A 26,954-nucleotide genomic window follows, 5' to 3' on the forward strand; every position below is an offset into this window, starting at 1 on the left:
CATCACAAAGTTTTAATAATAATATTTTTCTTATTAGCGTCTAACTACGCATGTATTACACAATCTTCATAATAACATTATAGCTGCATGCCTCAATATGGGTATAAGGTCAAGAAATTTAAACTAATGATCTATTATGCAAATTCATTCCAGATAAATTGTGTATGGATGTAAGCGTGTTAGTACATTTTGTAAAAGTTTTATATTTTTACAAATACAACATAATAATGTAATCATTTCTCCTGTTTTTCTAGGAATAAGTAGAATAAGTAGAAATAATTATAAATCTGGAGGAGTGCAACTTGAAAATAAAAAGGCTAGAGGGAGGGTGGTGAATTAGAGTTATGTTTAGATTATTAATTAACATGTCCATAAAAAGTGATTTAGAATTAGCAAAATAAAAATTAGTATAATGCTATATCACAGGCTATATTGCAACTCGCGACTGTATCAGCTTAAATAAACAATGAAACCTGCAACATCAGAAAAGAAGAAGAAAAAACTAACGATCTTGATTATATTTTGGACTAATCGGTGCACTAACTACTTAATTACTTAATTAATGATATTTCAATGTGGAGAAAAAGGATTGAATTTCATTATTTTACCAAAAATTGTAAATGAAATAATAGCTCAAAGCGAACAGTTTAGAACAAGATCAGAAGACACGGCTGATCTTGATCTTAGGACAGAAGCTGATTCCAATTGATTATTGAGATCAACATTAATATGCAGTTATGTCTGTTTATGTCCAAGTTTTATATATAGCACCCTTTTCAACATTTAGATTTCAATAGCATTGTCAATCTGATTTACAGTTCGGAAACTGATGCCAAATGGAAATTCCAAACCCGTCTTGTTTTAGTAACATTGTCACGTTATGCTTTTAAACACAAATGAACTAAAAAAAAGGCATTATACGTGTTTTTATTTTGTTTGTTTTCTTTTCTTTTATTTACTTTATAATGGTGCTCTAATGAAATGTTTTAAATGTGTTCATGTCACATTGATTACACGATGATAGTCAACCGTATTAGCGAGAGCTGCTGGTGAAATTCAAAAGAATCATCACTCCGTCCATCGGCATGTAAGAATCTATACCTGCAGAAAAAAGGGACAAATCAAAGCAAACATTTATTACAATGCTTTTTTGTTAGCAATAGGTAAATTCCGTTTTCATTCATAAATGTTCTTAATGTTCTTAATTAATGTTCTTAATTGTTAAATGTGGTAAGGCTTCCTTTATGTTTCGTTCGGCAGAACTTTTAGTGCATTGAAGAAAACAAAATGTAAATAAAAATGCGTATTTCTTATCGGACCTCATTTCCAATGGTTTTAACAGTGTTAACCTACACCACTTAGGTGTGAGATGATGCGCATGTTTAGATAAAGCCGTTGCATTTTGGAATAAGTCATTGGCTTCAAACGACGTCACCACTCGTTTACTGAATAATTCATACGATACTTTTAGAAAAACAAATGTGCTTAATAAACCTAAGCTTTAAATATCTGCTCTGGAATAATATTAACTATAACAACTATGGTATGTGCAAGAAATAGACACGCAGGTTACTTGTAAAGACGAAAATATCCGGTTCTTTTCTGGTAAATGTTTCAATCGCTATATATATTTACTCTTATTCGCATGAACAGACAGTTTAAGAATGTAAGAAATTATTGCATTTGGTAAAAGAAATATATCCATCGAGATATATAATTATAATATAATAAAAAACTCATTTCTAAAAATAACACATCCAAATAAGCCGAAAATTATATCACTTTATTTTATAAAGTTACATAATTACATCTTCAACATTACAACTGGAATACAATGGTAATTGACTATTATAATAGCTTATTTATAGGAAATCATACGTCTTTCCTTTTGTAGACTGTCACTTTTTTACAAGGAGCCGGCTTGCTTTATGCGTAATATCGTATTTTCGATTGATTTCAAAAAGCCTTAGTGTTTGTCTTTGCGCTATTTTCAACCACAAGACCAAATGCAATTAACATCACGCCTTACAACACGCCATGTTTGAATACCGACTTCTTTTTGTGTTGTTGCGCGACACAATTTGCATAGCAGCACACAGAGGATATAGATATACACCAAGCCAGCATAGAAAATAGTGTTAAGACTTACTCTTTGGGGAAGGTCCTTCTGATGTTGTTATTCGCCAAAAGGTCTGATCTACTGCATAGTTGGCAGTTACGTTAATGATAGAACTGATGAAGTATCCCATACCGGAATAGTAAGAAACTTGAAATCTGAAAATACATATTATTGTACATTGTCATGCATGTTGTTCTTAGTAAGGTATAATACAAAGTTTGTCTTTAAAGGCTGGTGCTAGTTTTAGTGTTGTGTAAACGTGTATGCATGTATCATGTGTAGAATATGTTTATATAATTGCTCCTGTCAAATTTAATCATCATTCCATATAATATTTTTAAAATAACAAAATAAGCATCTACGCATGAATTTTATAGAGAATATTTCAGTGGTGAAATTCCGAAAGGTAAATCTAATTTAAACGGTTATAATGTCACGTTTAAAGAATATATATACACTCAGCAAAATGAAAAAAAAACTGCATATGGACTTAATATGGGCATATTTCAATTTCCTCATGATTATCTGCTTAAGATAGTCACTGTCTAAAACGTAAAGTGATAAAGAAACTGATATTGAAAAAAGTAAATGAAAGCTAGAAAATCACGTGAGTGGATGGATAAAGAAACTTTATAAGAATATGTTTATGATAAACATTCAATATGATAATGAACAGATTGGAACATGGGGATAAAATATGAGTGAGTAATGATGGGAGGGATACTGAAAGGGGAAGCGACATAAACGCCCCCTGCCACAAGCGTAAATGTTGTATTTAATCTTAATTTTTTTACAGACGCCACATATAACTTCATAGTATCTGATATTACTTACTTTACATATGTTTAATTGTGAAATTCCGAAAGGTAAATCTAATTTAAACGGTTATAATGTCACGTTTAAAGAATATATATACACTCAGCAAAATATAAAAAAAACTTCACATGGACTTAATATGGGCATATTTCAATTTCCTCATGATTATCTGCTTAAGATAGTCACTGTCTAAACATGTAAACGTAAAGTGATAAAGAAACTGATATTGAAAAAAAGTAAATGAAAGCTAGAAAATCACGTGAGTGGATGGATAATGAAACTTTATAAGAATATGTTTATGATAAACATTCAATATGATAATGAACAGATTGGAACATGGGGATAAAATATGAGTGAGTAATGATGGGAGGGATACTGAAAGGGGAAGCGACATAAACGCCCCCTGCCACAAGCGTAAATGTTGTATTTAATCTTATTTGTTTTACAGACGCCACATATAACTTCATAGTATCTGATATTACTTACTTTACATATGTTTAATTGTGAAATTCCGAAAGGTAAATCTAATTTAAACGGTTATAATGTCACGTTTAAAGAATATATATACACTCAGCAAAATAAAAAAAAACTTCACATGGACTTAATATGGGCATATTTCAATTTCCTCATGATTATCTGCTTAAGATAGTCACTGTCTAAACATGTAAACGTAAAGTGATAAAGAAACTGATATTGAAAAAAAGTAAATGAAAGCTAGAAAATCACGTGAGTGGATGGATAATGAAACTTTATAAGAATATGTTTATGATAAACATTCAATATGATAATGAGCAGATTGGAACATGGGGATAAAATATGAGTGAGTAGTGATGGGAGGGATACTGAAAGGGGAAGCGACATAAACGCCCCCTGCCACAAGCGTAAATGTTGTATTTAATCTTATTTTTTTACAGACGCCACATATAACTTCATAGTATCTGATATTACTTACTTTACATATGTTTAAATATAACGGAAAGACCTTGTTATATTTGTTGTTTGTTGTTTTATTTTACGCCTTTTCCCAACAGTATTTCAGTTATATAGGCGTTTCCTAACCATCGTTCCTGGAGAGTTACACCAGTTCTAGACTACCTTCCTCCGCGCTAAACTACCAAAGCATCTCCCGGGGATCGAACCCACGCCAGAGAGGTAACTGGCTTAGAAGTCATCGACTCTAACTCCTCGATCACGGAGGCGGCTAACTCGTTATATAATGTGCCACAAGATATACGGGGGAATATAGGGTTCAGAAATTTAAACATAACACACGGTTAGCGCCTAATTCCGGCTAATATGTTCTACCGTACATATTCGTTCAGCAACCAATATAGCTGAAGGAGGAAAAACATATCGTCATCTTAGTGTAATAACTGATTAACTCCTATCAAATTTAGAAGGACTTAACCCTAACTGTACGAAGGTGACGATATAAATATACCTGTTGAAACTTGAATTATCTTCATCAGCAGCTCTTTCCATATATTTCATCAGAGGCAGGCCTTCTTCTTCAATCTCTATAGTTATTGTATTGTTGAAATATGGCTCTCGTAACTGATTGTTTATAGTGTATGTAAAACTCTTTCTGTAATGTAAAATGTTGGCTTATTTTTGATGGTACTCTTTGTATAACGATTTGAATGATTTTAATTATGATATCATTTTTCCTGAACAATTCGATTTTAAGTAACAATTATAGGAAAGTCTCCTGATTGTGTTATAGCGATATGAAAAACGAAAATAAAAACACAAATAATATTAATAAGTATAATCAAAATGTTGATGCTACGTTCTTAAATTGTCACGATATTTTCAATTAAGATATTTTCAATTAACCGAATTTTAACATAATTATACAATGTGATGTTAGATGATAAGAAAAAAACCTCTGCATAAAGTACATTTAGCTGGATGTTTTGGGCATTCACAATAAATAATGCTTTAAAATAACGTCATTTAAAAAGAAGGTAAGGACCGTATAATAATACTATATACACGCCAGTTAGTCCTTGCACGAGATATTATGAGTAAAATGAAAAGATAAGAGTATTATGTCAGCTATAATTTCATTTTTTAGATATAAAAAAACACACTGAAGTTCGTAACATTTTAAAATAAATGGACATACGTTTTACAAACTGTGCAGTCGTCATCGTCCGGCATTTCTGTAATTGATTTCGGACTTGTTGTTGCAAGCTTTGTTGTTACAGATTCAGTTGATTTGTAGCCTTCTATTAAACATTCTGGGAAGTTCTGAAATGTTTCATTAGAACATTTTATCGGGATATTCAAAGCAGCTAAGATTATTTCCGAAATATTAATTAATGATATATTTCAGAAGTTTGAACAATTTCAACGACGTACTTGTACTAATAAATTTTGGGGACAGAGTATATTAATTAAGTGTAGGTTTAATACTTAGTTTATTGTAGGAGTTAAACAAAATATTATATCATTCAACAGGCTCAATAAATGTAGTATTGAGCCTGCTTCTATGTAATATTTGATTAATCACAGACCCATCATAAAAGCAATGTAAAATTCATTTTCCCTGACGCGCCTGAGTATAACGCTAAAATACACAAGTTTGTACGTGACGTGACGTTGCAAGATTTTTTCACGCGCATATTATTGCGTTTATTAATGGTTTTACTACAGTCTCTTGCGTCGTAGTGTATACGGCAAAATATTATATTTAACTTGTAAATTTGTACCTTACAAAGGACTTGTCTGTCTGGTCCCCAAGAATATGCGTATATACCAATTAATATTCCACCAACCAAACCGATGCAGAAGAGAAAAACGCCAAACAGTTGCGCAAAACAAAACCCTCGTTTTCCTGTCATAGTTCCGTGTGATTCCCTAATGTCGTTCAGAGTAAAGGAATAAACAGCGCACATTTGTTAGCACTTCTGAATCAAAAGTAACTCATAACTTGGACAATTTCAAACATTGTGCTTCTCTTAATTCTTCAAAGACAAAATTATGTTTTCAAACACGTTCCTGTGTATGTATATACGCAAATGAAGCGTGATCAAGCTTAATTTAAGAAAAGATGGACGGTTAAGATAAACAATAAATATAGTCTTCTCTTTATCAAATAGGCATAAAAACAATAAGTCATCCGAACTTTGGTCATATATGATACGTGATAAAATGTTACCAAATAGCACGACTGTCCTTAGGCACGAAAGAGCTTACCTTTTGTTAAATAATTAGGGTAAGTACTCTTTGACAATAATATGAATGAATTAAACCAAGTTTCGTCATTAATTTTGAAAAGAATATGCGGGTTATAAAGGTACACGATGTCGCTAATGTTTTTGCTTAAACAAATCAAAACATTTTATTAAGAAATTTGTTGGTTTTTCTTAAACTTATTTTATATTAAGTATATTGTTTTTATTTTACTTATTGTTTTGTTCCAGCGTCAACTAGATGTAGTTATTTTTATTGATAAAGAAGTTATATTTTTCATAAAACATGCATGGATAGACTATTTTTGCGTACGGCGATCTTATCTTAGCGTGTCTAAAGTTAGCGATTTTGTTGTTTACGTTTTTTCTCTTAGAGGTAAACACAATGATGCTTTTTAGAACGGTTTAGAAATGTTATGATTGTTATCGTCGTCGTCGTTGTTGTTGTTGTTGGTGGTGGTGATGGTAGTGGTGGTGGTGGTGGTGGTGGTGGTGCTGCTGCTGCTGCTGCTGCTGATGATGATGATGATGATAATGATGATGATGATGATGTTTTCATGTCATATTGAAAGTATGCACAAGCCTTATGATGCCTAGAATATAAGGCCAGTATAGGGTCTCCTATCTTGTTTGCGTGTAACAAACATGAAACAGTATCATATCATTTTACTATTAAAATAAAAGGTACCTGATATAATCAAGCAACAGACAGCTTAGAAAGAATAACTGATTCTGGAAAAAAAACTTATTAATTACCGAAATGTGGTACTAGTTACTTATCATGGATAATTAATTATCAATGAAATGATTTAGAAAACTTGACAAAAAATTAGAGTTTTATACTGAATAATTGACCAGTAAGGTAGGAGAAATATCACTATCATGAGGAATAAAAGCTAGTCTTAATCGCCTTGTCAGCAAGCACCTTATGATTACGTGCCAGAACGATACTTAAAGAACTCAGTCACCAATCTTGCGAGATAACGATTAAACTAGGGATTTGTAGACAATGAAAATTCATATTCTATAACTATTTGCAATTATTTTGTCAAACATAACGATTTAAACTAGTTAAATATACTCTTATTTCTCTCATAGGAGTTTAAATCTATTTTCTGGGAAAGAAATCCGTTTATCGGTTATTCAAATAATTCGTTTTTCATGAGGATTGAAATTGCTTTTTGTAATGTTTCCACTCAAGTAATTGCCGCTTTGAGATTTGAAGACGTAACGCCAATACTTTATAGAAATAAAATATTGAGTCATAAAATTATTTATACTTTTGTTACAATTGATTTTATACGACATTTTGTTTATATAAACACGCCTTTGTTTGTTTATTCAAAATGACAATATTAAAACGGAATAACTCTTCAGTAACATAGTCAAAGTTTAAACTGATTAAAATATTACACAGATTAATATGCTATTAGATCAATCATCTTTTTTTATTTTTAGTAAAGAGTTATTTGTTCAACATATTTTTGTTATGCATTTGACCCATGCACAAAGAATATCCAATTACTTTAATTTAGACATACTTGAATGATTAAAGGAGCGACAGAGTTCAAGGAACTATGATGTTATTCAAGCAAATCTTGGACAAGAGAATTCTTTGAAGACAACAAAATTTTAAGACAAATTGCAGAATCGGTTTAATTGAGTATGTTCATGAGAGATTATGTTAAATCGGAACATTTCCCACGCCAATCTTCACCCCCTCTCTACTCACCCCACCCTTTCAACGGCTTAAGCGTTATTCAGTCTTCAATATAAGATGTGCTTGAACCAATGAAAACTATGAAGATACTGAAGTACTGACAACTTCTTATAGCTATTTTATGATACAAATTAATAAGGAATAAATGATATCATGAATAGAACTAAATAAGAAAGTCATTCAAGTCATACTTTAATAGGTGCGGCGATGATGTAACATTTTTGGAATTTAACCATCATAATTTCAATGGAGGCATAATTTATATGATGATACTCACATATACAAAATAAATAGATACTAATTTTAATGTTACTTTAAATCATTTTCTTATTATAACATTTTCAAAAGAATTTCCTATTAAATATTTTATAAAATCTTTATATAGTAAAATTATGTTGTTTCGTTAATCTTATAGATGATTCTTTAAAACGTCATAGCATGTAATATCTCTGTTTGTTATGTAACATACATGGATATCGTATGTAAACAGAATGAAACATTATGCTGCTATTTCAGGTAGGGTTATAACTGATAAGCACTGATTTTGTTCATTCACAATTTACCTTTTGGTAGATATATAAACATATTATTTCATTCGTACATTTTAAACTTATCCTTTTTCAAAAATTAATTATATTCAATTCTAAAGCTGATATATATCTTTATAAACTTTTAAGTTGCCTCATATATCATTAATTTTAATATTACTCTTTAATAATCTTTGTCCCAAATTTTGTTTTTAAGCAGCAAAAATATTCTAGTAAACAACTTTGTCATTTACATTTCCGGAATACGTTTTAATTCATCAACCTTGAAAGCTTTGATATATCGTCTGGAATTTTCTACCACAATGTTAAATACTTGTCTCAGCAGTTGCAGCTAAATGTTAAGCCCTGAACATTTGGCTTCCGTAAATCTCATTAAAACATTGCAATTCTATACATTATGCCTGAAATAAACCTTTTAAGTTTTAAAGGCTAGACGAAAGTGCCATATGCAATTAAAACATACACTCGTTTTGTCTGCTGTATCATTTGCGCCAAGGAGCATGTGCACTTTGTGATAATATCAAATGTATATGTACGTGGACAGAGTGTATATACGTGTACAGAGTTTATGTACGTGTACAGAGTGTGGCGTACATGTATAGAGTTTATGTACGTGTACAGAGTGTGGCGTACAGTAGATAAGTGCAAAATGACAAAAAAATGAATTATGATGCATTGTTTAGGAAATTACTAAAATCATTTTCTGCTACAAAGTTACCATGCTTTTGGTTCTAAAGATAAATTAATGTAACGAATACAAAGTCTTGATGTTGTGCATGCGCTATACCAGGCAAATATTAAATTCGAGAAATATTTAACCAGACCTTAACTGTGACTTTGTAAAATTACGTTTTTAATTTTTGGAAATTTTATTTAGATTGAAAATAAATACCTAATTTTTGCAAACAGTGCTATTATTTTTATGAAACATTAACAGTGATGTAAACTTAGTAGTATTTTATAAGTCTGTCCTTCGATTATATGAAAGCAAACTAGTTTCATTACAATAAAAATATGTATTGATTGTAAGTAAAAATATATATTTATAAAAGAGTTAAAATACAATATACCCTTTCCCCGATGCCCCGCACTCACCAAAAGATTACATTTCTTAATAATTTCAAATACATGTTTTATATATGTGTAGTGGAATGCTAAAATGGGGCTTCTTGACGTTGACGTCGTTATCGAGAAAATGCGAGATCTTTGACGCCATTTTTTCTTCATTATTTTTCCGTTCATCTGGCAGTAAAACAGCGCTTAATTATATAATAAATGACTTGTCAGCACATGGGGTCCTGATTCATACAGAGTAATCAACGGCAAAAATAATTTGCTACCGTTCATCCTATGACAGTAAATTAAATTATCACGGGAAAAGATTTTTACGAGGACAACTGATTACGTCATCTGACATTGATTGTTGATAAAATATTGGTGAATTGATTCGATGTTTTTCGGTGTTTTAAAGAATATTTTACACTGTCAACGTCTGCTTTGACAAAAATTATATATAACTGGATTATTCGGGTTAGGTGAGTATTTATTTTTTCTAGTATTTTGCTTAAATATGTATTTTATCGGAAATAATTGTACCCGGAAGTAGAAACAATTGCAGTTCCTGGACAACGGTTTGTTGATAGCAACATGGAAAATGGCAGCCAAGTAATTATTAACTCAATGCAATTAAAACCAAAATTTATGTAATTAATCTCTTAGATAAAACAACCATCAAAGTGAGGAAATTTAAGATTTTCAAGAATTTTAATCTTTACTTTCTTCCATGCATACAGTACTGTACAGTACAGTACATTTGTACATGTATGAGAATAAAAAATTGAGCTGTTGAAAACTTGTATCCCAAAAGTGAAAATATATCTCTGGCTCCATTGTTTGAGCTGTTTAAATTTTTCAGATCTTTAAAATTAAAAGTATAGAGATGTTGCAGTTTCCATAATTTCTCATAACCAGACTCAATAAATGGAGGGTATTGAATGAGTGCATAGGCATATATTTTTTCATTGACACAACTAGACTAGAGTCAGTGTACCCGGAGTCGTACACTTTTTTAAGTAAAAATAAGAAAATTATCTTATAGTTAAAAATTCTTCTTATAATAGATATTATTTTGAAAATTACATCCTTTGCCCATAAAAAACTGATTACCGAAGTATATCTATCTTAAGTAGGTCATACTTCTAGGCGCACTTGATTTTAAGCAACAGGAATGGGCCAAATATGATAAATAGTGGACTCGGTTCCGCACACAAGGCCATTTTTATACTGAAAGGTTATTTTACATCTTAAACATGTTTTATAAATTATTCAACATCTGTAAGTCCAGATAAGTTATATTTCTTTGCAAATTTTCAGGACTTCAAATAAATTTAATTCACATTCTTACTACAGTATACAAACATTTATTTCCAAGCATAGTAGCACACAGGAAACATGTAACAGCAATTGAAATATACTTTTTACCACTTGTATGTAGTAAAGACAGACATAAAACATTATAATTATTGAAGTTTTTTTCATCTGTTTAGTTATGATTTGTTTGATTAAGAGTTTGGTATCATTTTAAACAAAAGAATCAAGGTGAAATGACTTGACATTTGGTAGTTGGGAGAAGTTAATTCATGTGCAAATAAACTAACAGCAAATTTGCCATAACAAAAACATACATTTCTTTTCAAATATATATTTTATAATGATCTTAACATTAAAATAGAAATTAGCATGGTTTAATTGCTGAATAAGTTGTTTTTATGTGTGACCTACACAGCCATGTACATGTATTTACATTTTCGTCTGCACTGTCTAGGGAGAGGCTAGGGTGCAAGATCCCAGATTATGTCATATCCTGTTGAAAACATGCCAGTTCAGTGAAACACAAATGAAAACTAAATGAATTCATTTGATTTTTTTAAGAAAAAATGAAAAATGGGAAAGTGTGCGGGACCGGGTCCTGTGCGGAACCGGGTACACTGACTCTACTGTATAGTGTAATGCTTACACTTAGCATGTATTTACACTATGTTGCTGTAAGGCATATGATGTCACATTAAAATGTTTGTTTACACTTTAATAGAAGCACATCAATGAATACCTAAGCCTGAACTTGTTTGAAATGATTTAATATTTTAATTAAAAAAAAGTCACAGCCCTATGACAAGCTTTCTAGAAAGGATACATATTAAAGGAATCATATCTGCAGGTGCCTTATTAGCAAAACTTGAGGACCTCGGGAAAGTCTGACTGTTCTATAAATTGTAAAAACTGTATATCAATAAAACATAATTTATAAATTTAACTACTGTACATTTCAGGCACTTCACCATGCACTCTTGATGTAAAGTACTCCAACCATTAGGATTATGCCCAACAAGTGCACTTTTCCCATCATTCTCAACCGGGTGGTTCAATATGTTTTAGGACACCAAGAAAGTTCCATGTGTTAGGTGTTTGTGTAGAGGGATCAGGTTAGTTTGCCCATAACATTTTTTGACATATTTTTCATACATGTGCATATTGTAAAAACATGTTTTAAAATATTATCAAGGTAGATTTATATATTTTTTCTTGTCAGATGTGTTCCTTTGTCATGAATTTTATTATTATTCTCCTATGCCATAGTATTTTCAGTTGCAAAAAGAATATTCAGTTAAATATAATCTTAATTTTAAGTATTATTTACTTAAGTACTGTCTATTTATATCCTATGCAAACTTTTTAAATTTCCAATTTATATGTATTTTAGGACTTCATGGAAGTGTCAGTCTCAACATGCTTGGTACTTTTATATCTGGAAAGTGAAAAACTATGCAACAGGTTGCCTAAGTGTACTGTCCTGAAGTCATCAAGATATGGGCACAATATCCTACAGCTTATACATGTAGATGATCCAGAAAATCCCTAGGAAGTCATTTCTTAAGTTAAACCCCTCAAACTGTTATCCAAATACCAACATTTTTGTGCAAGTGCAATGGAGCCAAGTGTTATAACAATTTTACATGTAAAGAATATATTAACTCTGTGGAGGTAAAAATGTATTTACTGAAACAATTGCCTCCCAGAGGTTTTACCTGAAGTACAGTAATGATGCAGCAAGACATTAGTATCTGCATGTATTTAAACAAATTGGGCAGTTCTTCAAATCTGACATAGCTAAAATACTGTGTGGCCAAAACCAGTTATCCCAAAAACAGAAATAAAGTTGGATATTGACAATTATGTGAAAAAGGTGGAAAGAGAAAGAGCAGTCTTTTACTCTCGAGTATAATTAGAGTTCCTATAACATAGTGGTCATGTATGGACTGTCATTATTTTCTTCATTTCAAATATAGCTTATGATACAAGTAGATACTTCATAAAATAAGACTGCAAGTGTGTTGCATAACTGGTGCTCTAAGGACTAATGCTATATTAACAAGTGTGTGGATCATTGATGCATAGATATTAATTAATGGCTGCCTATATTATTTTTGGATGTCAGTTTACCAGTTACTAATTTCCATCATTTTTACAAAATGTTTATTAGATTAAGTTTAGTGTAATACAACATTTGTCATTTTACTCTAAGTTATAGAATTCTATTGAACCTATGCATGTTATGAATTGATCAACTGTCAACTGATCTTAAGCTTTGATCTAGATTGAAAATGACTGTATGAAAATGTAAAGTAACATTAAGCTTCAGTACTTGTTGTCAAATTTTAAACATTTTATAGTTGTAGAATATGAAAAATACTTTATCTATAACAATGATAGGTCAGTTGAATTTTTATGTTGATATTAGTGTAGAATCACATTGTAAATTATCACCAATCCTTAAAATTGTTAAAAGAAGCAGCAAAATCAAAGAATATTCAATGGTAGCTAGGCAACCAATATTCCCTTCAGTTGGGAAGGATTTTAAACAGGTGCATCATAATAAAAATACTTTATATGTTTGATCACATTGTAACTCTATAATTGAAAAATAATCATCACTAAGTTATAAAATATCAAAATATAGAACCTTAAATGTACCTGAAAATAAATGTTGTGAACATGATATTAGAAGTATCATTTTTAATTTATATTATTAAGGAATGGTGAGGCAGGCTGTTCTCTGAATACCTTATTAAGTTCAGTTACACATTATTTGTGGTATTTTTTTCATTTTTTTTTATAATAGCACAAATTGCTATTTTGTTGTAATCTCCTGTATGCTTGACAAAATTGGGAAATTTAGAAATTTATAAAACAATTAATAATCATTCATTGGTTGCTAAGCAACCTAATTATATGCAGAGACAGTTTTAAGTAAGGAACATTTTTTGTAAGAATTATCTTTATGTCTTTTTAATTAAATATAATGCTAGTCAATTCAAAGTCCTTACTTTGTTGTGAAACAGTGTAGTTAACACCAGATGTTACTGAACATACTTTTATGAAATTATGTATATTATCTATATAAATTCAAAACCTATAGTAAAGTGAGTTTAAGTATACTTTGATTCAAGAACTATTATTAAGATTGTATTTGCAGTTTTAATAGTTGTAATTTGTTTTTTGTAATCATGCTGCTTTGTTCATGGTATTTTGAGATCTTTTTTAATCAAACTTAAAATTTGTAAAATTTAAAAGAAAATTATGGAAGATATTGTGGTTGCTTGGCAACACTGATTAATTTTTACTTATTGCTTAGCTATTATGTAAATCAGTTATACAGCAGATAGATATATTTATGTAGTATGGAAAGTAACTGATTTGATCAAATGCTTATTGGTTATTGCAAAACATACAGAGCTATATACATGGCAAAAATACTGAGTTCTGCTAAAATTTGCATGACTTACTAACACTAGTCAAGTGTACAGAACATGGATTGTATGTTATATCTTCAATGGAAAATTATTGAAAAGTAATTAATAGGCATTGTTTATAATTTTATTGAAAATTTATTTACTTCTGCTGCTTTGTTAGCTGTATTTTACCAAGAAATTTGTATATTTACAAAATAAATTACAAAAATTAAGGATATTCCATGGTTGCTAGGTAACAGAGTATAGTTTCCTTCATCTTGTATTTGTGTAATGATGCCCTTTATTTAGTGTTACTACCTTTGATGATGTTATACTTGAGTCATCTTTCATTTACTGTTGTATTAAACTGTTGTCTGCTGTCACAGTAAATATCTGAATAAAGTTAATAAATGAATGATAAATGGACACTGTGTTTAGTTCTTTTGAAGTTGTATTATGATATCTCTCAACAGTAATATGTCCTGTTAACACTGTAGAAATGCAATAGAACCATTTGTAAATGTGAAAGAAGAATATATTTCGTATTGATACTTGCAAGTGTTATAAAATAAACCTAGCACATAACTTTTTACACGAAAAAGGCCAGGAAGAACCCAGGAATAGGTCCGTTGCTAGGCAACATAATGTAAATGATGCTTTAATTATGGTGGCTGTATTCCAAAAATATTCTACAACATTTATTAACTTTAATAACATAAAACAATTTTTTCACAAAATTCATTTTAGCTTCAAAAGTTGTTTTCCTCATGCACCTTTAAACATCACAAAGATCAAAGATTTTTATGTGTATTTTTAATTACTTACTGGACACCATACTCACAAAATTATGTATATCTTTGTAAATAAGAAAGACACGACCTTCAAATTTTCAGGAATTACTTCTGATATTTCATAGATTCAGAAAATTAAAAAAAGTGAAAATCAAAAATTTGGTCAAGAAACCCCATTTTTGCATTCCATGACACATATATTAATGCGAATAATTTGTGCATTTTATTTGCATCAACGTGCCAATTATCCTCGTATAACTCTCAAATTCCTATAATTGACGGATAGCTCAAACGCTTGTTGTGCCAAATATTTTTTCACATTGATATTTGTCCTGTAACTTCAATAACAGGAGCAGAATACTTCATGTCATCAACATTGCAATCCCTGGGGCATGAAAATGCTGGCACGTCGGCATTACAGTTACTTTTTGAAACGTTTTTTTTTTTTTTTTCGAAATTGATATAAAACAATGAAATTTAAAATCAACTATCGGCATTCGAGGATTAAAAAAAATCACCGACAGAGCTTTGCGATTAATCATAAGGTAAAATGAACGATGAGCGGAGCATATTTGAGCGAGTATTGGATTTGCAACTCTGGCTGTCGCGAGTCAACGAAAGATAATTTGATTGGTTAAGAGAACCTGGCACGAGGGAATTATATTGTTTTCACGGATAAATATTCATTTTTGAAATACATCTGCGGATAAGTGAAAAAGTCATTACTTTTTACCAAACTAAATCAGAAACGCAGTATATTTTCTACATAAAAGTGAAGTGAATACGTAAAGAATAAATAAATAGTATGGAGCAAATTTTGAAATATCTGCTTTGCGCTGTTGTATGTCTGTCCTTTTTAAATGGTAAGTGAACGCTTATATTTTAGACTCTTTATTTAATAGTTTTTTTTAAATATATGGTGATGTAAATGATTATTTTAGAATATTTGGAAAACAGTTCACTTTCTCTTTTTCCAAAAATATAATTTCAATATATTTTATCGATATATTTATTAACTGTTTAAAAAAAAGATATTTTCATAATGTACATATGTAGGAATACTCAAAGCAAGTAGCATTTTTATTCAAAGTTAAACAAACATGTCTGCGAGAAAGTTATAATCATTGAACGAGATATATATTACATATCCTAGGCCTTGTTATCGACATTCCATATGATATATAAACTCAAATCATGATAGTCTTTTAAACAATAAAATGTTTTTCATGCACATTTAATAAGAAAGAGTACTCCGCAGGATAAATTATTAAAATTATAGTATAAAACAGCTATCATCTTTAGTTTACTATGTTACTAGTTGTTTTAGTTAAATCAAGTGAAATTAAAACAGGATTGTTTAGTTAAATAATGGGTTGTTAATTGAAAGTAAAAAAAACAAAACAAAACAAAAATATTTTAATATGGAGGTTTCAAGTTTAGATCGTCGTTGTTCAATAATGATTTTCTTTCTAACTAAAAAGCAGTGCAAAATTCTAGTACATTGTAATGATTTAAGTAATGTATGTTTTTTTATTTTAAGTGTGGATATGGTCAATTTGTTTTTCCTAAAGTATTTTAATAACAACTCTTATGGCCAACGTGACATTCATACAGACATGTAAAACTCGTAGTCCTGACACAGTCAGTGTGTAGTTTTCCTTAATATTCCACAACATGTTCATTCCTACTTGGCCAATACTGAATGTCATGTAAATGAATGCCCAATTAATTCCTGGACTAATCTAATTATCGTGATAACCATTACTGTCCAAATCGATGAGCACCAATGTTTATTTTGATATGGAAGACTTGCATTATGCCTTCTAGCATTTCATTTCCCATTGGTATACAGTTGTTCAGTTGTTACTCATTCAAAACTATTAAATGTCTTGTATCAAATATGGTGTGTTTCTTGACAGCAATTATAGCATGAACAAAGTCTTAATGTCGTATTTCAAAATTTCATTTTTTTTATTTATTTAGCATAAAAAGGTGTTATTAAGCTCCATATTTTCACTTAGAACGATGATTAATATTAATATAATTAAATGAATTCCTTTCGTTGAGTAGTACTTATATTTCGTAAAAAAAAATGAAGTTTTTGTTTTCAGTTATATGCGTGTGCAATTCTTTAAAGTAGAAAAATATTTTTAATTATGTATACATGCGTGCGCTGTATCCACAATAACTATTAAGTCTTAAACTTGCAGAAGGTTGGTCAACAATTGGCACATTTTCAGTAAGTACTAAAATATTGATAAAAATAAGAGAAATGTATCATGTGGTAATTTTAAAAAAAATATTTCTTTAAACAAAAATGATGATCGAATGAGAATGCATAAACTTTTATATGATGAATAGTAATATTTCGGTCAAGAACAGTTAATTAGCTGCTTTGTCGGATTTTGGAGGATCATATATCTCAGACATACAAACAACATACATATACATTTCCTTCCTGGTTGTTTGACACGTATAATAATAAAAGAAACAATATAATTTTAGTATGGACAAACTTACCGTGAGCGTTTCTACAATACGATATCTTTTCTCCATTTTCTATCATCCTGTTGTTTTCTTTTTTTTCAATAGTAGCATTACACCCAGCAATACAGTGTAGTGCTATTATATTTGATGAAGTCTCATAGGAGAGCACAATTGTTACAATTAGAAAGACAATTGACGCTATATTTCATATAACTGCTTTAGTTCAATCATAAAGAGACCCACAACAATGTCAATCTTTGGCTTTCAGTGCCTTTATTGCGTCATTTCGTAACATACAATTCTCTATCGTTCCTTTCTTATCAATGTTTAGCTATAATATTAAAATTTTCTGCTTTACTTGCAAACAAAAGAATAATGTCATTCTGAAGAAAATAAAACCGAAATTTATTAGAAATCTATCGATAATTGTCATAAATGTTTGCTCCATTTCGATATAATTTATGTTTCAAAAAAGGACAAAACGCCTGTAGAAATTAATTGATAAAAAATTTCAATATTTGATTGATATTATAATTATATACTTAACATTGGTTCTTTTACATAATTATTTAGCTAATTACTTATCAGCAAAGTTGTAAAAAAAACGTGATCAATAAAGAAGTCGTAATGAGTTGATGTCGATTTATAGATAAAAGTGCTTTCATGTTTAAATAAAAAACTATACTTTTAAACGATCTTGTGTAATACTCAGTGATTGATTCTGAACATTTCAAATAAAAAACAGACGCTAAATTAGGTAACTTTACATAATTAATCTTTTTTTAAATATCCTTTATCCTGACAAAACGCATTATAGCAAGAGACGTTATTTGCTAGTTTTAATGATTTCATATAAAAACATTTGAAAATATGCGTTGAACAAAAGTGTACAGTCATATAATATGTGTACAAACATTTTAGTTACAATCTTTCTTTGTAGGTATTGGTAAGTTCTAAATATTTGCAAAATATCATAAACACAATACGTTGCAGTACTAAGAATAAAACATGTTTATGTTCTGAGGAGCAAAATTCATTCAATCTAAAAGTACACACATGTTTACAAATAAATCTATGAAATAGTGTGTCTAGAAATTGTTGCCTATTAATTAGATATGAATTAAGTTCTTTTCCTACATAAAGTAGTTTATCCGTTTTTAAGTCATCTTTTTTGGATATATGAGACGAGCCTTGAAGTGGAACTTTGCTAAGTAAACGTAATCTTTAAAATATTATCACTAAAGTGTCTGCTCAAAATGTCATATCTTGTTGGGGTTTTTGGGGGGTTTTCTTATTATTTTTTTGACTTTAGGTAATGAACTAGAATAAAGCCAACGTTGAAAACACACAAATCCTTTAAAGGTAGTTTAGACCTTAACATGCTAACGGCAACTTGTTCTGACTAAATTCAGCAGCATTTTTTTATCATAGTATTGCTCAGTGATTTAGTCAGTACCTTTCTATTTAGCTATTTCCTTGAAGTGAATTGGTTTATGACGAAAGGTAGTACGTACCATAGTACTATAAATAATCATTTTAAAGTATTATACGTAATGACAAACCATGAAATAATTATATATGGACGTTAATGATCATTGTGAGATACATAATTTGAGATGACATGCCTTTGTTAAGAAGGTATGAATAAATTGCTATGAAACAAAATATGATTATTATTCATATACGTGGGTTGTCCCAATATTCCTTGACAAGATTGTTTAAAAGCTAAATAAAATAGGTACGAATTTGATATTTTGATATGTTATAAACCCATATACTTGAAACATTTTTACAAATTTATATAGCAAAATATCAACAAACAACAAAAATATGCCGTTAACACCATTACAACTATCTGAATCGCGGCGCACGTCAAACGGCAAAGACGAGTTAAATCTCTATTAGGCACCTTTCTCAAATACTCTCAATGGCTTTCAACGCAAAAATGGTGCAGCTTTACCTATAAATCGTCAATTACAGACTTAAATCATGTGGTTGTTAATGTCTGTTGAATGTATGGATGGCATACATTAATTTTTGCAATACGCGAACTTCCGGTCTCGTTGCACCTTCTTTTAGCTGTAGGAAAAAGGCGACGGAGATCGGTCTTCCTATTCGTGTTTTCCTTATTTTCGCTTTTAGTACTGCAGAACTCTGGTTCCGTTCATGCATTTAGTAAACAAATGCTCAGGATATGTTGCTAAACAGTTCTTTTTGAAAATCGTAACATCTGACATCTCGAAATACTCGAGAAAACTGAGTGACCTGTTCACTGCGCCGCAAATTCTTCGAACGTCGCCATTTTAACTTTCCTATTTTCTATGAGATATTTTCATTTATCCGTATCTTGTTCGTTTCTTGAGTTATTTAACTAAGATTTTCTGAGATGATGTAAACATAGCAGCAGAGGAAATCAACGTAACATTGTGCTGACACATTATCAGATATTTGAAATATACGTTATTAAGTTTAGCCCATCCATAACAAAATGCAAATTATTTGATTGCGCCGGCAACTGAAACCAATGCCGTTAATACTGAAAATTTCTAAGTAACTAAAGTAAATATTTTGAAAATGATTTGTTGTAATGTTAAGTAATAAACTTAACGGTTATATGTGTGAATTATTATCTATTGGCGTTAAAAATGAACCGTCTATAAAATTTGTCACGGACTTTAGGGACAACCCTCGTATATGTCCAAATTAAGCCATTTTAAACTCTATCAAATATTTTTCAAAGACTAGTTGATAACAGTATCCAAATGATGCAGCTTTTATTGTTAATATTGATATTTGAAATACTTAATAAATATATGCCCATTGTAGATCAGTTCACTTTGAATAACTTAATTGAAAACAAGCCCATTTAAGATATTTAACATAGGCGATAAATATGTCTGATGAAAAATAGCTTTATACAAGCATTTTCATAACGATATTGAAAGGTATTGAATCTTTTCTTGAAATGTTCACTAAAAACAAGTGTTTGAAGATAATAAGTTAGATTATTACTTTTATAAAGTAAATTATCTTAATGCTATTCAAGCTTGCCATGTTGTAACTAAACATTGTTTTGTTTTTTTGTTTTTGGTCTTCAAGTGATCTTAATACAATATTCTAGATTTTGATTTTCTTTTATTCCGAATGCATATTTGTGTCACCAAAGCTTGCAACCATTTATAAGTAATGAAACGAAAGATAAAATGAATGCAACAAAGACGAGGCAGCAAGAGTTCTTTCATAAAAACAAATCTCTTACATTCTCAAGATTACAAATTCAAGAGTCGTGACGAATTCTACGAAATTAGATATAATTTAAGGTGTAAAACCTTTGTCACTTAGATGGTCCTTTACACTTTGGAAAACTATAATTCCCTAATGGTTGTTGTCACACGTTAAATTAGTCAGTAATATGTTCTGCTTAAGATGAGGTTTTTGTGTGCATTTTTCTAATAACGTTTCGATTTTTCACATTTTTCTGGTTTTTAATTTGTGTCATATAGCAGTTTGAAGCAAACTGTGTTTCTCTAGGCAATTTTTTTTTCTTAAAATCCTAATGTCAAGATGCTGACAAAAATGATGCAAATGAATCATTTCTCTGTGACATTTTCGATGTTTTTATTTGTTTGTTTGTTTGTTCCTATGTGTGGAAGAAATCCAGCTATCTTACGAGATACCAGCTATTCTATTCAGATAGCACGCGTATCGGAATAAATGTCCAGAGGGGCATAAGTTGCCTTGCTCAACATCACTTGCAACGTTGAACAGAAATCTAAAGAATATGAACTGTTTCTTTTGCAAAGATAAAGGCTACATTCTTAGAATTTCCGTTCAACAATCTTGGTGAATGAATATATTAAAATTATATTTCAACATAACAGGATGTTATGATACCACAGCGGTAACTACAATAAACTTTAATAGCAAACAATGTCAGTCGGTAGAATTCTTTGCAATTAATGTCAAAACAACATCGTCAAGTCTTAAATAAATGTCTTTAATCAATGTTTGTCTACGAGAGACATTCATGTTTAAGACAGTCAAATTGTCCATGATTAAACCTGTCATCTCCTAACACAGGAATCCGGCTTTCTATGATTAATTGTATAATGTTACAGAAAATTAGTACATCATACAACACCGCATATCAGTTTCTGAACAAATATTATAGGTATAAAAACAGTTTCTCTTTTTGTATTTAAAGGAATTTATCATTAAAAATGTACAATTTCTAGTTATAATCAATTTTTATGCTTCCCCTTGTACAGAATATATTTGACTTTTTTTCCGAATTATGATTGTTTCCGTTTCCAGTATATGAATGCTTTTTTAAAGAACAACTTACAACTTTATGCAAGAAGTTTTATGACAAGGTAACAACTGTCTGACAAATACTTGATTACTTATAATGCTTAAGGATAAAGGAAATCTTAATCAGCCTTTATGTGTATATTTAACCATTTGCCTGCAGGCGGAATCTGTGCCGTTTGATCATGGTCGGTCTTGCTAATTGTTCGTTATTCAGTCAGTATTCATTTAGAATTTTTTCCTTAAAGTATTAACAGTTTAGTCAGGATTGAATGATTAAATTAAGATTTAGCGTGATAATATGTAATATAATCAAGGTCACTTCATGATACTTTTATAAGGATAAAATCACATTATCATTTTTGCTTACAAGTTTAAAAAAAAAAATTATTTACAAATTCTCTTAAATTGCACATAATTTTTAAATAATTATATGATTAGGGAACAAAGTTTTTACTACAATTATCTATTTTTAATGCAATATATGATTGGGGAACAAAGTTTTTACTACATTTATCTATTTTTTTAATGCAATATATGATTGGGGAACAAAGGTCCTACTACATTTATCTATTTTTTAATGCAATATATGATTGGTGAACAAAGGTCCTACTACATTTACCTATTTTTTAATGCAATATATGATTGGTGAACAAAGGTCCTACTACAAGTGTCTATTTTTAATGCATTATATGATTGGTGAACAAAGTTTCTACTACAATTGTCTATTTTTTAATGCAATATATGATTGGTGAACAAAGGTCCTACTACATTTATCTATTTTTTAATGCAATATATGATTGGTGAACAAAGGTCCTACTACATTTACCTATTTTTTAATGCAATATATGATTGGGGAACAAAGTTTTTACTAAAATTATCTATTTTAAATACATTATATGATTGGGGAACAAAGTTTCTACTACAATTATCTATTTTTTTAATGCAATATATGATTGGGGAACAAAGTTTCTACTACAATTATCTATTTTTTAATGCAATTCTTGTTTAATATGGAAAGGACAAACAAATATCAGAACGAAATCAATCTTTTCATCTTTCATTGCATTATTTGTTTCTTTCTTTTCATTGCATAATTTGATTCTTAATTACTGTGTTAAATATGCTCAGGTCATGTCAATATATCTTATCTTTTTATGGCACATTAGAAGAATAAAGAAAAGAAAATGAAATGAAAGAAAACGTATCAGCAAATACTAAATTGCAATAATAAATATATCAGACGTTTTGTACAGGTTCAAATATCTTTTAGGTCGTTTAATAAGTGCTTATATACCATTTGGTTATCTCTTATCAATTCGATCTAACGTTAGATAACTGTCAAAAGATATATATTTATCCATTCTACTTATTACAAATGAAATGTTATTTGATAAAATGATATCACATGTATAATTAATTACATTACCTGACAATAATGTGATCAGTCTCATGAGAACCAGGTTAACGAACTCGTAATTTCATGAATCATTCCCTCATAGAAGCAATCCAATTGAAGGCATCTAAAATGAAACATAAATGTAACTCCTTAAATAGTCGGTCTTTTTCTGAAATGACAATTCAGCATTAAGTATCATGACAGTTGTGTACTTTACAGAAAAATTAAGTTTATATTTATACAATTGTTAGACTGCGATAATTTATGGCAATATTCAAATTATTTAAAATGTATGTATCATGGCATAAATATGGTTATTGACTGGTTTCAATATTGCGTGTTTTTGTATCTTTTGATTATATAATTATAATATCATAACCAATATCAACACTATTGGAAGCTCAAGACACATACTTTATAACAGTAACATTGGAAGGACAAACATGAGTATTACATTTCTTAAATAATAGTTTTAGAGCATATTAGATGTGCCATAACTGAAGAAAGTAGCGCTAATTGTGAAATCATTTGGCATAAAAGCGGACAAATATACTGTAGTATTTTTACTTCCATACAAAATAGTCAATCGCAATTACTGAACTTAGTGCCGAAAAGCAACATAAGAAAATATGGTTCAGATAATTGTCATATGAGCAACGTTTTAGAAACTATAAAAGTACACCAAAAATTAAAAACTTTTATGAAATCAAAAAAACATTTTTTAGGCATATCAGGCCTTTAAACATATGGCTTCCTGGTTTTTGATGCAATAATTATATAATTGACGTAATTCGATCAAATATCATTTCTGTTAATTCATAATGATCTGGTCCTCAGCACATTATTCAATTACTCGCAATTTAGCAAACAATGTGTTTTTTATACCATTTTTTTATGCGTTGCAGAGATACATAGTGATATTCATAATTAAAAGATATAACTGATATCAAAACTTAGATTTTTATATCAGAATTTGTGTTGATAGAGAGCTTAAAGGAAACATGCAAATCGAGGCAAGAAAAGGAAATCACGGACTGGATTATACCTATTCTGACCTACCTTTTATGATGAAGGTAACACAATCCACATATCCTGAAAATGACTTGAAGCTTGCTTTAATGTAGTCACCAGCATTGGTTAATGATTAAACAGGGGTAAAATATTGAATTTTATGGAAAGAGCAAATGTTACAAGTGGGCCATTTACTTCGATGACACGGAAAGGGAACTTTATATATTTATGTTTGAACACAAAAGAGCAAAACGTTTTTTATCAAAATTTAATTTTTAGAAATAACAATACGAGTGCCAATAAGTTTTGGACAAACGCTTTTTATACAAAATACTCAACGGACTTCTAATATTTTACTGTTTTAATAATCCATTGCTAAGCACAGATGCGGAAAAACAGCATGATATCATTTAACTTGAATATGAATAGAATAAAAATATGTAGAGCTATACCTTTCATAAGACTACCTTACTGAATACCGTCCTAAATTCTTAAATAGAACAGAAAACCTATTGATAGGTTTGAATTGAGGGATAAACTATTGTTCTCAAATTATTTATAGATATTTGTATATTTCATAATATGCCTTGACGTAATTTCATATAAGCGTCTGGTTGTCACATTATAAATGCATTATTGTTTACAAAATGAAAGTTTTGAAAACGTGTCTACCTCAAAATTGTACTAAAGAATTGGTTACTTCTGTGTTGTCATATATTGCACGTTCTTGCTCCAAATACAACAAAGCAATCATCTACGAACCATGATATTTTTGAAGGCATTGTTTAACTTATCCTTTGAATGGAATATCCCAATGTATACCAATGTATGTATCTATCCTTCAATAAAATGTTAATTGTTCTAACGTATTGTCTATCTACTTATTAAACTGTTAAATACAATGTGACACATTTTTGTCATATTGCTGGTGACCAAAATACATGAATTTGATTTGTACATCAATAGTATTTTAAAACTTGTAATTAATTGTAATTTTATACTTAACCTTTATCTGCTTAATTTGTGTAATATGATTTTTTGCTTTCTTTGTATTAAAGCTCTGTTTGTTCGATTCCCGACAGGGACTTTGGATCTTTTCATGTGAGGAAGCTGTCCAGGTAGTTTACGGAACGTCGGTAATTTTACTCAAGTGCACGTTCGTGCCTGAAATAATACATGAAATGGCACCTAAGAACTTTCTCCATCAGTAAAACTGGACCCCATATGACCTATACAGTGTAAGTGCGGAGTAAAACACAATAAAACGTGTCAAACCAGCTTTGGGTTAATATCAGTCTATTTAAGTTTAAAAGATTTCAGTATAAAAGTTCAAAACCTGACTCACAAATGGTAATAAGTTTGGTAAGACTGCACCGATGTGTCTAGCTATGACTGGTGACAATGGGTCAAGAAAACTGTCCGTCTGCAATAGCAGTTTAGTTAGTAAATGATTTTTAATGATTCATAATTAAATTTTTAATTTGTTGTACAAGTAAACTAGGTCTGTCAACATATTTAAGATTAACTGCTAGATATATTTTTTACAGATTTAATATTCATAAAGTTTGTGCGCAACAGCAATTTTAAAAAGGCAAATGTGATTGTGTAAAAGTCCATTATTATTCAAAACAAAAGTCAAATTTATTCGTTCTTTTTATCAATATTCAACAAAACATTTTGGGTTTTTTGTTCCCTGTAGCAAAATGTCAAATGAAATAATCTCAAAGTGCTTGCTTCATATATTCTACTTTGTGCCAAGCAATTTATTTAAAACGTAAAACACATAATTGTAGTTTTCTCGAGTGAATATCATGATGATGGATGCTCTGAAAGTTTTGACACATTGTATGTTCGCAGACAAACTAACAATATTTGTCACAAAAAGTATTTGCAAAATTCTGTGAAATATCTATCTGTTAATTGTTTGCAAAAGTTGCTGTAGGTAACATTGTGCTTTTAATGTTTTATGTTTACTGTCCACAAAGTAGAAGATTGTCGTGTGTGTGTGTACAAATTTTGTCTCTTCAAACAAAAATGGAGAACATAAATATAATAGAATTTAACAAATTTATAACGTTACGTTAAATTGTATTGCTTAACAGAATTCTGCACAAAAATGTCATTGGGTCATTATAATTATATAATTGTTATCACCTTTAAAAATAATGCATGAAGTGATGATCAGATAGTTTTAATGTGACGATGCTATCCAGCTAGCTTTATATAATGTTGGTGGTTCTACTCAGGTTCCCGTTTTTGTCTGAAATAATAGACAGATGAGCACCCAAGGTCTTCTTTCACCATTAAAGCTAGAAACTGACCTTATGACCATTACAGTTATGCGAATAGACATAATACAGAAAAAGGGGATAAAAAATAAAGGGTAATGTTTCACTTAAATGCATTAATAAATATCTAATAGTTGATTATATCTATAATTAAAAGCATATGGATATAGTTTCTCCAAAATAGTTTAATATTAATACGACAATCTGAAATAAGACATAGATTTCTTCATTAGAAAGAAAAAACATCATCGTTAATGTTTATTATTTGTCACAGGTCATGCTCAGAATATATTTTGCTACGTGAGCATTTCTAGCTGTTGTCTTTTCTCCCTTTTTTCAATGCATAACAATTTTACTGTAGGATCTATGAGAGAACAATATTTCGTAAAGCACAATTTTGTCAGTGTGTTTTTTTTAATTCCTGTTAACTAATTTGTTAATTAATTAATTAATTTAGACGTTATGTTTTAAATAATTCCAT

The 26,954-nt window shown here is 29.9% G+C and overlaps 2 protein-coding genes and 1 long non-coding RNA gene across 3 annotated transcripts in view; 2 read left to right on the plus strand and 1 right to left on the minus strand.

Annotated features, from left to right (window-relative positions):
- Positions 1–23: 23 nt before the first annotated feature.
- On the minus strand, positions 24–5,887 carry LOC132743025 (uncharacterized). Its single transcript, XM_060731533.1, has 5 exons — positions 5,650–5,887; positions 5,064–5,188; positions 4,377–4,520; positions 2,150–2,274; positions 24–1,101 (listed from the first exon to the last, which is right to left on the minus strand). Exons 1-5 carry the CDS (start codon positions 5,833–5,835, stop codon positions 1,034–1,036), a joined length of 648 nt encoding a protein of 215 aa, XP_060587516.1. The 5' UTR covers positions 5,836–5,887; the 3' UTR covers positions 24–1,033.
- A 3,655-nt stretch (positions 5,888–9,542) lies between these two features.
- On the plus strand, positions 9,543–14,615 carry LOC132743032 (uncharacterized). Its single transcript, XR_009627518.1, has 3 exons — positions 9,543–9,935; positions 11,730–11,882; positions 12,161–14,615. It is a non-coding gene; the product is annotated as an uncharacterized LOC132743032 (long non-coding RNA).
- Positions 14,616–15,575: 960 nt separating this feature from the next.
- The window catches only part of LOC132743026 (uncharacterized), a 33,379-nt gene continuing 22,000 nt past the window's right edge, over positions 15,576–26,954 (plus strand). Inside the window, exon 1 of the mRNA XM_060731534.1 lies at positions 15,576–15,843. Within this exon, the coding sequence (XP_060587517.1) occupies positions 15,786–15,843 (58 nt within the window). The 5' untranslated portion in view covers positions 15,576–15,785. The remainder of the gene's footprint in view (positions 15,844–26,954) is intronic.

This window comes from Ruditapes philippinarum, unplaced genomic scaffold (genome assembly GCF_026571515.1).
Source record: "Ruditapes philippinarum isolate M1 unplaced genomic scaffold, ASM2657151v2 ctg2417_1_1_1_1, whole genome shotgun sequence".
Taxonomy (NCBI): domain Eukaryota; kingdom Metazoa; phylum Mollusca; class Bivalvia; order Venerida; family Veneridae; genus Ruditapes; species Ruditapes philippinarum.